The sequence below is a fragment of the Pseudoliparis swirei genome, chromosome 4 (assembly GCF_029220125.1).
Source record: "Pseudoliparis swirei isolate HS2019 ecotype Mariana Trench chromosome 4, NWPU_hadal_v1, whole genome shotgun sequence".
Taxonomy (NCBI): Eukaryota; Metazoa; Chordata; class Actinopteri; order Perciformes; family Liparidae; genus Pseudoliparis; species Pseudoliparis swirei.
Genome location: NC_079391.1, coordinates 31,000,866 through 31,014,811, shown reverse-complemented (window position 1 = coordinate 31,014,811; position 13,946 = coordinate 31,000,866). Strand labels below are relative to the sequence as shown.

The window sequence follows — 13,946 nt, the reverse complement described above, 5'->3', positions numbered from 1 at the left end:
CAGATAATGGTTCATCTTTCTTGGAAACATTTATTCAGATCGTCGTACGGAGGTCAAAGGGCCCGGGCCCAAGGGCACGACGGCAGAACGGAGTCGGATCCGTAGGACGGAGAGACCGAAAATGGCTTTCTAATTGTTCTCCTTCTGTAAAATGATATTAGTTTTTTCTTATATAATTGTGTATTATATAACCGGTTCATGATGGCAATAGGAACAACATCTGGCCGTGAGCACGGAATAAAGACACCGGGAAATAAAAGAGAAAATAAAAACAATACGACGGGCGGAGAGACTTAAAAGATGTTTTAAAGAGCGTATTTCATATGTTATATGTGTTATATGTTTTCATATGTTATATTTTTACCTTTGCATTGAAAATGCGGAAGGTTATGTTTTGATCGCCGTGTATTTATTTATTTAACTAAAAAACCGAATCCTATGAAATTTGGTGGGATGTTCGGTTATTTTCCGGGGACCATTTGATTAGATAAAGGGATCGATCGGGTCAAAGGTCAAGGTCATGAAAAGGTCAAACTCTTCTTTTTACCATAGCGTGGTCAATTTATATCCAATTGGCATGCAACTAATGCCAAAATGTTCATAATTCAATGCCCAATCTTGTGATATGCGAAGGTATGCGCTCTACCGAGTGCCCGTTCTAGTTTCATATGTTATCATATGTTTTCATGTTATCATATGTTATATTTTCATATGTTATCATATGTTATATTTTCATATGTTTTCATATTTTGTATCAAATTTGGAGTTGCGCAACCGCACAGCAACATTCGACGATCACGCCAAGTTATTTGAAGTGGAGGTGTCCTAAATACAGAACAATAACATGCACACACACACACACACACACACACACACACACACACACAGGAGAGCCAGGAGAACAGCTCTCACCTGACAGGATGTTGACACAGATAATCAGGAACAACAACATCTCGATCTCGTGTTTCCAAACGTACGCACTCCATTTCCGGCGTCTTCGCCAACGACACGCGGAACATGACACCGGCTACTTTGTGTTTTTCACTATCCAGTCTCGGAAGCCGTCTATTCGCGTGTGGACTGTGTAACGCTGGAGGCAGTCCACCTCTTCCTCCTCCTCCTCTTCCTCCTTGTAGTTGAAAGTCTCCAAACCGAGAAGCTGCCAGCCGGCGGGCGAAGACGCGGTCGCGATGCCCGGAACGCCGCCGGGACACGAGCCCCGGGGGCCGGGCGTCTTCTCGAAGAGACACAGCGCGTCGTCGCCGAGCGTTCCCCCTCGGGCGAGTCGGCGCTCGCACCGGGCGACGTCGACCAGCTGCGCGAGCGCCGTCCGGCCGGCGGGACCGCGGCGGCGATCCGGCAGCGTCCACCTGGCGGCGTAGGCCTCGCGCGGCGTCTCCTCGCCACCCGGCGCCGCGGGCAGACACACCGGACGCACGCGCTCGTCCATCCCGGCCTTGACCCGGAGCCGCAGCACGGCCACGCCGGAGTGGGGCGGGGAGGAGGAGTCCGGGTGGACGGAAACAGACGAAACCTGGAGGGTAAAAAGGGAGGAAGAAATTGGAAAGTTGGAATACCGATGTCACTCAGGAGGCGACAACGTCTCTCGTTTTTGTAATATTTGTCGAGATGAGATAATCCGCGCCGAGATTTCGAATCCCGGTGAATTTTTAAAGTGCAAATTTTAAAAGCCAAAGGATTTCTTCCTGTTGCGTTCACAAACAAACTACCCTGAAGATTATATTTATTTCATGAGGATTCCTCGCTTAATATTATCAGCGCATCTGCCGTCTGGCACGTCGAGGGGAAACTTTTTTGTGGTTGTCGAGGAAAATGAAAAATGAAAACACAGCAATTATTAAATTTTTTGTGGGTAATTGCAAAGTCACGAAAGGCTAACAGTGGTCGAAACGTGGTGGGAAAGCTTTTTAGACATCAGTCGATGTTTTACCGCCATCTGAATGAATAATTCAACCGACAGTCACGACCTGACACGAAATCTAGTCAACCATCGTAAATGATCTTGAATAAAAAAATCTAAAATATTCAAAGGCAGCCTCAAAACCGAAGAAATGTTCCAGCCCTTAACCCTCCTGTTACCGTAGGGTCAATTTGACTCCATTCAATGTTTAACCCTCCTGTTACCTTCACATTTACTGACATATTTTACCCTCGGGGTCAATTTGACCCCAGCAATTAAAACCTCCAGAAAATTATTAGAATTAATATTGTTTCCCAAGTATGTTTGTTTGTTGACTTCCTAAATAGCCCTTTAAATATATAAAAAAGTTGATATTTCTTATATGTTTGACAGTGAAAAACAGCCTGGGGTCAAATTGACCCCAAAGAACACCGACATTAAACATTGAATGGGGTCAAATTGACCCAAAGGTAACAGGAGGGTTAAACTCATTTCCATGTCGGTCATTTGATAAGAGCTGATGCATTAACCGTCTGAAGCCCCCCCCCCCCGCGTGTCGTATACCTCGAGGCGGCGGGGGCTTCTCCGGCGGTCCTCTGATGTCCGCCGCCGGGCGCCCATGACAACCTTCACGTGAGCCGGGTGAAGGGTCCGCTGCTCGTCCTCGTCCACCACGCAGCGGGCCGCCACCAGGACGCCGCGCCGGCCGAGCAGAGCCCCGCTGCACGCCAGCCGCCAGAACGTGGACTCCTCCGAGGCCCCCCCCCGCTGGACGGGCTCGGGTGCTCCGCGGGGTCCGTCGGGGGGCGAGCGCACGTAGACGGCCACGTGCCACGGCCACGGCGTGTCGGTGAGGTTGTGGGGACCGGGAGGGTCGAATTTGCCGCACACTTGTCGGTTGGGGTGGGGGTGGGGGGAGAGGAAGAGGAAGAGGAAGAGTGAGTCAAGCCTTTCATTACAATAACTCGTATGAATTCAAGGTGATATTAAATATAGACTGGGCTGTGAACCCCTGCATTTTTGGGAAATCTGCTTATTAGTTGTTGTTGTTATTTTTTGCAGGAGATTATATGGCAGAATAAATAAGTACATTTCTTTCCTCGCACATGTGTGTGTGTGTGTGTGTGTGTGCACACACACCACCACTCCAGATGATTGCAAAGCAGACAATTGCTATGTCGCCACGCAACGGCCATCCTTCTAACCGGCCTTTGGTAATACACACACATACACACACACACAGCAGGCATATCTAATGGCCTTTGGTAATACACACAAACACACACACACACACACAGCAGGCACATCTAATGGACCCAAACACAGCCAGTTTTATCCGTTTATGAAAAATGGATCAAGGATCAGAAGACAAAAAACCATAAATAGACGAGGCTACGACATATATTGTAAATACAAAAATGAGCCCTTGACAGCTTCTGTCAAGAAAGAAGTGAAGAGTCTTCAGAGCAGACTTGCGGAGCGACATTAGCCGCCACAGCTATCGGTGAGACCGGTTAAAATTTGCTTTAACGTTATATTTTTTTGCAGGTTCATTCATCTCTGGAAAGAAATTCCGTCTTCACTTCCCCGAGCCAGCGGGTCTACGCCGTGGCCGCTCTCTCACCCGGCGAGCAGGAAACATGGCGGCCGCTCCACCTGCCGGACTTCAGGCAGGTGCGCCGCGAGCTCCCCGTGTGGCGGTAGAGTGGGGAGGCGCACGTGTACTCCAGGCTCGTGAGGACCGGGTGGAGGCCGCGAGGGAACGCCGCCGTGTAGCCGGATGAGAGGCGGAGTCTTTCGTCTGGATTAACTCTGTGGGAAAGAAAAAGGTTTGTCTTAATTGCTCCGTATGTGCAAACTCCGTCATGTACTGAGTGCAAAATTGCACGCTAACATCTTGCATACTAGCATACTAGATTAGTACGTACCCCGAATAAAATAACGATTACGTACACTACCGTTCAAAAGTTTGGGGTCACTTAGAAATGTCTTTATTTTTCAAAGAAAAGCACTGTTTTTTCAATAAAGATAACATTAATCAAAAATACACTCTATACATTGTTAATGTGGTAAATGACTATTCTAGGTGGAAACGTCTGGTTTCTAATGAAATGTCTCCAGAGGTGTATAGAGGCCCATTTCCATCAACTATCACTCCAGTGTTCTAATGGTACATTGTGTTTGCTAATCGCCTTAGAAGACTAATATCTGATTAGAAAACCCTTGTGCAATTATGTTAGCACAGCTGAAAACAGTTATGCTGGTGATATAAGCTATACAACTGGCCTTCCTTTGAGCTTGAAGTTTGAAGAACAAAATGAATACTTCAAATATTAATCATTATTTCTAACCTTGTCAATGTCTTGACTATATTTTCTATTCAATTTTCAATTCATTTGATAAATAAAAGTGAGTTCTCATGGAAGACACAAAATTGTCTGGATGACCTCAAACTTTTGAACGGTAGTGTATACCATCATCAGCACACATTGTCACACTAAAGTAAACTCAAGTAATATATCTTCTCTATAACGTCAGCGGTTTGAGCTACTGTCAAAATAAAAATCAACGGTTAAATATTTAAACCGTTAGCTCAGAAATAATCACCTGCTATTTCAATGAGTGGTATGCTAACGTGCAGTAGAGTGGTGGTGAAATAAGTCCTCAAGACGACAAATTTATTTTTGTTGGTTTATAGCTAGATGCCAAATTGCTAAAACAAAAAGAATTGCTGACGAAAAGTATGCGGCAAACGCACGTTGAAGACTTTTTACGTTGTGTTCTACGATATATAAAATACAGCAGTAAATACCACTCTTGTGTATTTTTTAGCTTTTTTGTGGCTTTCGTGAAACTACTAAATTTCAACGCGCCGACTAGTTAGCCTAGCACACTGAACATTGCACATGCACTTTTGCACTCCTGCCCTGCTTTTTGTATTGTCGTACTTATTGTGTTTGTATGTTTGTATGTTTTATGTTCATTTTATATTCACTGTATGCACCTATACACCAGAACAAATTCCAGGTAGGTGTAAACCTACTTGGCAATAAATACAATTCTGATTCTGATTGTAGTGTGTGTAGCGGCGCTCATGCATCCCGGTGTAGTTTGATTGTAGCCGCACGTTAGCTTTGGGAAGCTTTTCTGCAAAAATCCGATACAAAAATTATAAATCTCACTCAAAAGGTACAGCTTTTGTACAGTTGATGTGAATGTTATTGGTATTCTAGCGCTGACCTGATGGTTGCGCTAGATGGAACTTAAAATCACAAACTAAAATGCTGTTAGCATGGCTAGAAAGCGTGCTACCTCGACGTCAGACGTGGCTTCACGACACTTTGCCGCACGAGTTCAGAAACTTTGGGCTCTCGACACGCTGTGGGGGGGGGGGGGGGGGGGGGGCAAGCAGATGACTGTTAGTGCATGAGAATCCCTTCACCGGCCTCCCGTTGCATAAATAATTGGGTTTCAGTGACATGAATTATTGTGAGCAAAGTAAATAGGAACATGTCTATGCATAAAATATAAGGGACAAACATATCCATTATTCAGAAAGATTCCCCGACAATTACTGCTTTAAGCTTTTTTCAAATGGATGGCCTTGTTCAGTATACATACCTGCAAACTCATGAGGGGTGAAAAAGGTGACATCATTTTATTGTTCTGACCACAAATCTAAATAATGATAATAAACAGTTTGTAATGATAGTAATAACAAATATACATTGTCATTATATATGAATCTGTTCTGTCTCATCTGCCATAAGTATCATGATACCCGATACCAGAATTCAATACAATAAAAGGCATCTTTTTTTTTTTTTTGAAGCTCTAAAAGCTGCGCCTCTTCTCTCTCTGTGCGAGAGCTGCAGTGTGCGTGTGTCAGCTCGACACACGAGCAGCGCGTGCGCTCTGCTGATTGGCGAGCGCGACCGCCCCATCAAAAATGTTTTATTCGCGACACAAAACATCACACTTCTCGCGTCTCACTGCAATCTCAACCCCCTCCAAAAACAAAACTCTTCGGATCGTATACACTCATCATGGCGTTCTGATTTCTAAATTGTGACTTTAAAAGAAAAATTGAGGTCAAGAGACAAATTGTACAGCAAGACCACGGAAACATTTTCACATGGTAGCCTACAGACGTAGGAAAATAGGCAACTCGGTGTACCTCTCACGCACTTGGGCGGCCCGCTACTCCAGGATCCATTGGCGAGGCAGGTGCTCTGGGGGTTCCCGCTCAGAATGTAGGAGTTCTTACAGAAATACCCGACGACCTCTGCGCCTCCGAATGCGTCCGGAGCAGCCCGGTGGTAGCCATTGAGCAATTTGGGTGGAGGGGAGCACCGGGCTCTTCTCGTTTGGCCTTAAGAGAGAACAGGAACTGAACTCCCGCCATAACAACATCACGTTGCGTTCACACTGTGCAGACATCAGTAAAAAATGGAGACCAGAAGCTACCCGCTGGGTGGAAACGTACCTTTTACACATGTGGGAACTGCACCGCTCCACGTGCCGTTCGGCAGACAGATCCTCTGCTGGGAGCCGATCGGCTTGAAAGGTGGATGGCACCGGTAGTTTACAGAAACCAGCTCCTCCTTCGGTCCGTGGACAGGCAGTAAATATCCGTTCGCCGGTTCCTCCGGTGGTGCACACGGCGGATGGTCGACGGACGAAACTGTGGAGAAATTATCTGGCGATGAATGAAAAGAAGGGATACAAAAATAAAAATACTCTGCAATGCAAAACTCAATGGAGATGCATGCTTTGCTGTAGACTACATGTAATTAAACTACTACTATCTATCATTTACAACACAACAGAACACCACTACATCTGGTCATCATTCACTATATTTTTACAAACATGACACCACTCATCTTATTGATTCGTTAATTCATCTTAATTCATTTACATTTTTATTTTCCCTCGCCTTGAAACCAATTCAATTCCACGTATATGCATACACTCATACATATTCAGCCGCCTTTATCTATGTATTTTGTTTCTTTAAATAAAAAAATAAAAAAAGCTCACACACATGCATTTTTCTTTTTCTCAATAATCTGATTTTATGTTTTGTCCATTGTTTTGTCATCCGCACTGTTTCGTCGTCCTCTAGGTGTTATCACTATGTATTGTCTTAATAAATAAATAAAAATAAATACTATTTCCATTAAAATTCCAGCATGTTTCATTAGCATAATGGTAATCAGTTAACTACTGAAACTAGAACATATTTGGCCCATAAAAGGAGAAGAATGATTAAAGAAAAAGATATTTGACCATTTCTTCTCTTCTGTATTTGAAGCCTTTTTGACTAGCCCCGCCCACTTATACCTCCGCACCAGCTGTGGTTAGAAGCATCGGGTCTTCTGGTTGTCTGTCAGTTAGTCTAGTCTGTTACAGTGGACGCCAATTTCCCCACCTTCGACTTATCAGGGAGTAATCTTTACAGAAATATCACCAAATCTGGGGGCCTTACAGTCCTGATCATTGCCGCGGTAACCACCATGATGTGTTCACGTTAGCTAGCGAGTTTGATGCATAATTTGCTTCAAAGAGGTCAAACGGAGAGAGATGAGTGTGATTAATCTGTGTCGCCGAATGTCCGTCTCACATCGTTGGGTCTTCTGGTTGTCCGTCAGTCAGTCTAGTCTGTTACAGTGGACGCGGATTTCATCAGATTTGGGTAAAATCGTCCACTTGCACTCGAGGACGGAGCGATTTGGAAATTTGGTGTTTCAAAGGCCCCGAAAACACGCTTTGGGGCACAACTCAAAGAATTTGGATGCCAACTGTGACAAATTCAAGCAAATGACTTGGACGATGAAATGGTGGCGGGATGACATTTTGGATGGACGTCGGAGGTATTCGAACGTGTAACGACGACTTGTTTGCGCACTTATTTCACCCCCCCAAATTCATCCATTACATTAACCTTTAATAATTGGAGTTATATTTGAGGAGGGAATTAAACCCATGAGATGGCCCTGCCTCTCTATTACTGCCACCTTTTAGTTTGGCCTGTTTAGGGAGAGGTTAATTGTTTGCCCTCCAGAATTAATTATAAGTCAAACTTAACCCCTTCTTCGACTTATCAGGGAGTAATCTTGACAGAAATATCACCAAATCTGGGGCCTTGAGCATTGCCGCGGTAACCACCATGATGTGTTCACGTTAGCTATCGAGAGCAAGCGCGGTTCAGACGGAATAAATGTGAAGCGAGTTTGATGCATGATTTGCTTCAAAGAGGGCAAACGGAGAGAGATGAGTGTGATTAATCTTTGTCGCCAAATGTCCGTCTCACATCGTTGCCCTGTATGGGAGGCTGCGCACGCGCACACACACACACACACACACACACACACACACACACACACACACACACACACACACACACACACACACACACACACACACATGCATGGAGGGAGAACAGAGTATTCATGATGACCGTGACGGGAGTAAATATAACTGCAGTTTATATGGTGAATACATCCTTGATCTGTTTGTTTATTGTATTCCACAGAGGAGACCACATTATGGAATGCTTGTGAGGACAAAATAGGAGCAAAAACTACACTTTGAAATGTGATCTAGTCCGACAAATCCCCAAAAAAGTACGAGATTGCGTCGCCTTGCTAACGGCGGTTGTACCGTGCCTGAGCTTTCGTGAAAAGCCAGAGCGAAGCCGTCGAGGTTGTCGTAGCCGTCGGAGGCGAACAGGACATGCACAACGTTCCCGGAGCTCCGGACCGGCAGGGGGAGCCGGTCCCCGCAGAAGCGGCCGATCACGGGGGCGCTCAGATCGGCGCCGTCGCGCACCTCCACGTAGTCATGGCGACAGCTGTGTTCCGACTCCAAACTGAGCAGCAAAAACCTGCAGACGTTACGTTAGCATGAGAAGAATTCACATCGGTGTTTGTGTGGCGCTGAAGACAACAATCACGTCACTCTTTTTGCAACCGAGGAGCCTCTAAATATAGATTTAAATTTCCATATTTGAAATCAGTGCCCAATTGTCTTATGAGATGGTTTTACTTTTGCCGACATGAACCAAAAGTATTCAACTTCGGCTAACGGAGATAACGAGCCGGTCCGCTGTGACTTTTAAGTAGTAAAAGTATCCGACGCACATGAATTAACTTTATATTATTTATTATATAAACTTGGGGCCCATTTAAAAAAACAAAACAGGATGTCACATTTCCTCTTTGGGCTGGTTGTCCTCATCACACACACACACACACACACACAACTCAGCTAAATGTGTTAGCGCTGTTGCATCGCGGGCTAAGCTCCATCCCAAGATATTTTTGCTTGGACAAAAGAACCGCAAAAAAAGCCTTGAGCGTTTTTTTTTATACATATAGTTTTTTCGGCTACAACGTAAATATTATATTATGCAACACTAGCCTGATAAAATGTTTTAAAGGACGTAAAATGCCGATAGCTTTTCTCACCATTTATCCGCCGGAAGTGACTTTAATAGACAAAAATAAACCAATCGTGGTAAAATAAAACAAATAAAGACTGAAATAGAAAAAATAGTGACCCACCTCAGCTCGACGGTGCTGCCGCCCCCGACTCGCACCGTCCACTCACACCGGGCGTTTGTCGGATAACTCTCCACGCCGATGTGGCCCTGAGTCTGCTGAATGAAGCCTCCGCACGCTGCAACACAAGAGAACTGTAATTACTTTTCTTTCTCTTCTTTCTCATTTAAATGGCCGTTTTATCGCAGTGGCCAAGGGCCGCTTGACCGCGGCGTCGGCACGGCCAGCAATTTGAAAGTTGGATAACTACGAGGTGACGGGGCATTCAAGTTCAATGGCCACAACTGTGAACATCAAGCTGCTGGAAAAAACTAAAATAAAACAAGAAATTGAGAATTCTACTAATTGAGTTCAGCTCTAAAAAAGAGACCAGCGGGTGAGTTTGATATTCGTTTTTAAAGTTGTCATTTAATGTTGAAAGGTTTTAAGATAGTTTTCTCTCGTTAAAAAGTGAATGCTCGGCCACTTTGGACCTCTACAGACTGCAAACAGGTTGTGAAGGACAACAGATGTTGCACAATTGCCCTGTGTGCGTCAAACTGACGGTACGTGACAGAATGGCATCCGAGTGACAAGTCTCCCCCGGGCCATGTTCCAAAAATAACAATGGGAAACGATTATAATGAGTGTGAACAACAGGAGTGGCGAGCAGGTGAATAAATAGAGAGTCTGGAATATAATAATAGCATGATGGAGACTCACCGGCACACATGTTGGATTTAACTCATTCCCTCGATGCTGTATGTACACAATGCCAATAATGATGAATCATGAACGTAAACTACAGTAGGCTCGGGTTGAATCTCGGCTGAAGCAACAAAAGAACAACAAAAAAGCATTGTCGCCACCAAGTGTCCTGAAGTTGTATTACAGATGTGAGTGCATTGTATTACGGATCCTGTGTTCCATCAATCAGTTGCTCATAGACACTCAAGAGCTCTTTCAGGTACCATGTTTCCTCAACTTATTAACCAACTTATAATTAAAAGCATTCCTGGCAATGTCGCATTGTTCCACGCGCTAGCAAAAAATTCTTCAAACAAAAGTCATTTTAAAGCGCCACACGTTGTCCGCTCCAATCGTCAGAACCAACTCATTATTAAAAGCATTCCTGGCAATGTTCGCCAATGCTGGCAGATTAAAAAGAATAAAAACAGTATGAAGATTTATGGGACACGAAAGTCCTTTTAAGACCTCACACGTTGTCCGGCTGCCACCAACAAGGTCATGCGTTCATCGAGAGACGTACAGATGGGTGTGAGAAGACATCGACCTTTCTTCATAACGGCATATTTGAGCTTCTCTGGAATGGAAGACTTTTCGGCCGATTCTGTGGCAACAAATGGCGTTAAAAGCGGTCCGACTCACTCCGACAGTCCCCTCCGCTCCAGCCGGGGCGACACTCGGTGCAATACTTCCCGTCCACGAAGAAGTCGTCGTTGGCCTTCCACGTCCCGTTGTTGCAGCTTTTGCAGTTCTCGAACAGACTGCATCCTGGGAGAGGACCGCAAGAAGAGGAGGAGAGATTCACGACAGATGTGACAAAAAGGGAAATGCGGCTTTAAAGATTTGCGTACCCGGGTGGATGATGCAGGGGTCGCACTGGTCCAGAGCGTTGCGGCAGCAGGGGACGGTGTAGCCGACCCCGGACCCCCTGGAGGGGCAGCAGCACTGGATCAGGTGGTACTCGCAGCACGGCCGACACATGGCGTTCCACTTGGAGCTCGGGCAGTCTTCCAAGAACGGGACAACGTGGCCGTCACTTGATGTCACGGCCTCGGCCGCCATCACTTCGCCTCATTCGATGACTCAACGGACAGTTATGTGTTTGAATAAAACGGGATCTTTTAGGGCTCAGTCTGAGGTATTATCTTCCTTTATTAACTTTTCATATTACCTTTCTCATTTGTTTTTTGTGACTTTTAGTTTTTTATCGGATCCTGATTTCACGCTCGGAAAGGAATTATTTTTATTCGTAATTGTACTGTTATGTTTCGACTATTTGATGGTTTTAATCAGAAGCAGGGGAGACCTGTGGGAAGCCTTTTTTGGGATTTTCATGTTTTATTAATGACATTGTTAATTGCTCCTTTCATGTGCTAATAAATAAAAGGAAAGAAAGTCATATGAAATGTGAAAGATTACAGCAGAGGAGTAACACTTTAACATTTAAATCTATTAAAAACACGTTCAACTGATTTAACCCCATACGGCACGTTTAGACACGTGGTTATAGACAATCAAATACAAGTATGTCCAGTCAGCACATTTTCCTTTGATCTGATGACGCAGATCCGATCTCCTCGTACGACGTTTCCCGACGACCGGACGAACTGCTGACGGCTGATTTAGTGGCGGCCGACGCCAAACCCGAGCTGAACCACATCTGTGAACCGACCTCTTTGACCTTGAGCCGCTGCGTGACCTTTTGAACCTACGACGACGACGCTCCGGTTGACATGCGTCACCAAAACCAATCGCCCAAGATGCCAGCTTTAGTTGTTTTTGTTTAATTGAAGAGGGGCTCCAGCTAACCGTCACCATCACAGGTTTTTAATCCCACGATTCAATAGTTATGGATTCCCGTGCCAAGCGACACGCGAAAGTCTCCTCGTGGTATCGAACCCTCGCAAATACATCCGATATCTACTGGCGAGGGAAGGAGCTGTGGACGAGCATTAGTTACCTCGGTGGGAAGCATCAATAACTCCACGGTTAGTCACGTCAGACTCTTCACAAAGACGAAGCCTCGGGATGTAACGGGTAGACGAGACCTTTTACTCACCGGGCTGCCGAGCGTCCGCACAGAGACAGAGAGTCAGGAGGAGGGAGAAGAGTTTGGGGTCCAGATCAGTCGATAGCGGCGCTTTCCTCCTGGGTAAAGTGAGCATGTTGGCTTCCAGTAAAAAGAACTCAGAAAAGACGTAGTGTCAGAGAGCGAATCTTCCGTCTCTTTGGAAAAAAAACCTGATGTATACCAAAAGTGGGACGAATTCTCGTGATCCGGCACAACCCACTCCTCGTGACGCTCGCTGGCAAAGGAGACGGAAAGTACATGCGAGTGGAATAAAAGACGACACGCTAATGAGGCAAACAGTGAAGAGTGATGAAGAGGAGGGTGGAAGGGATTCCATCTGTCAGTTTTCTGAGATGTTTCAAGATGTGTTTTTTTTCTTCCTCCTCTCCAAAATAAGTTGTGTGAAGAAAAATAAAAAGACCACATATCTCTCTGCAGGTGCAACCAAGCCAAAAATGTGTTTTGTTGCCGCTTCGTCATACACCAGCTGTCACGCCGGACACGACAAGACGGATAACAGATGTCCCTCTCTGTGAAATGTTTACGATGTCAGGCTACATAGATTTGCCGGGGGGGGGGGGGGTGGCGATGAGGCTGACAGGATCGTCACGGCACATTTCGTGGCCAAGGTTGCTTTTCCATTACGCGAGCCTTTCGGCGGGAGTTCCCGTGTCACCCTAACGGCTCGCCGTCGCCTCCTGCAGACGGATGGAGGCGGGGCAACATTACATGACCTCCATTTTTTTTTTTTACGGCCTGTGTTGTTTTTTTTGCATCTGAAATCAAGATTAGCAGATTTGATTTTCTTCTTTTTGATAATATCAAAAAGTATGAGTGTAGATTTCTAGAATGTGCATTTGTAGGATGTGATTGGCTCGTTAGATACTCGCCATCCATGGTACACGCAAATATTAAATATTGCTCTTTTACTCATCTCATACGACATCAATGTCATGTCATGTATAATAAACGTGAATCTCTAAAATCTGGCAGTGTTGAATTTGTTTCTGAAAATGAAAAACTTGAAGGATTAACTCTTCCTTTATGGGTCGAGACATGTCTCCTAAATAATCCATAACTATCGGAGCATCTTTTTTTTTTTTTATTGGTCCGGGAAAAGGCCGATGCTTTGGTAGTCCATGTTTTGGCGTGTCAGAGATGTCCCTTCTTGTTAAAAATCCTGGAGCAATAGTCAAAGACTTTCTTTTGAAGCTGCAGTTATAGATTCTGACCACTAGAGGGCGGAATACCTCCATATTGAGTTCACGGTGACGTAGTATAAAACTGTATGTTGTTAAAGGTTCTCTATATGTTTCTCAGAGTATTAATACTGTAAACAACTATTTGCCATGGAAATATATATATATATTTAGTGTATATATGTTCATATGTATGATGTATTTTTGAAGTTACCATCAGACTGGTTCCCTCCTCAAAGGCCAATGGGATTTCTTTTCCATTGGATTTTGGTTTATTGCAGAAGACAAACGTTGTGTATTCCTCCCAAGCTAGATCATCTTAAAAAAAAGGGTCTTGAAAAAAGCTTCAAAATTGCTGAGGGAGATATCTGCTGATGTATTTTATGTTGTATAAACAACTTTTTTTATCATCTCTTAAAAGGACATACATCATGTGATGTAGATGATGTTAAAATGTGCTGTTG

The 13,946-nt window shown here is 44.7% G+C and overlaps 1 protein-coding gene across 2 annotated transcripts; it reads right to left on the bottom strand.

Annotated features, from left to right (window-relative positions):
- Positions 1 to 10: 10 nt before the first annotated feature.
- Positions 11 to 12,471, bottom strand: pamr1a (peptidase domain containing associated with muscle regeneration 1a). Of its 2 annotated transcripts, XM_056413439.1 has the most exons (11): positions 12,272 to 12,471; positions 11,064 to 11,219; positions 10,855 to 10,980; positions 9,490 to 9,604; positions 8,599 to 8,810; positions 6,408 to 6,605; positions 6,099 to 6,293; positions 5,234 to 5,300; positions 3,546 to 3,733; positions 2,486 to 2,811; positions 11 to 1,534 (listed from the first exon to the last, which is right to left on the bottom strand). In XM_056413439.1, the coding sequence occupies exons 1-11, from the start codon at positions 12,375 to 12,377 to the stop codon at positions 1,028 to 1,030; spliced, it is 2,196 nt and encodes a 731-aa protein (XP_056269414.1). In that variant the 5' UTR covers positions 12,378 to 12,471; the 3' UTR covers positions 11 to 1,027. The 2 variants fall into 2 exon arrangements, with proteins under 2 accessions (XP_056269414.1, XP_056269413.1); XM_056413438.1 differs by lacking the exons at positions 8,599 to 8,810; positions 9,490 to 9,604.
- Positions 12,472 to 13,946: the final 1,475 nt, after the last annotated feature.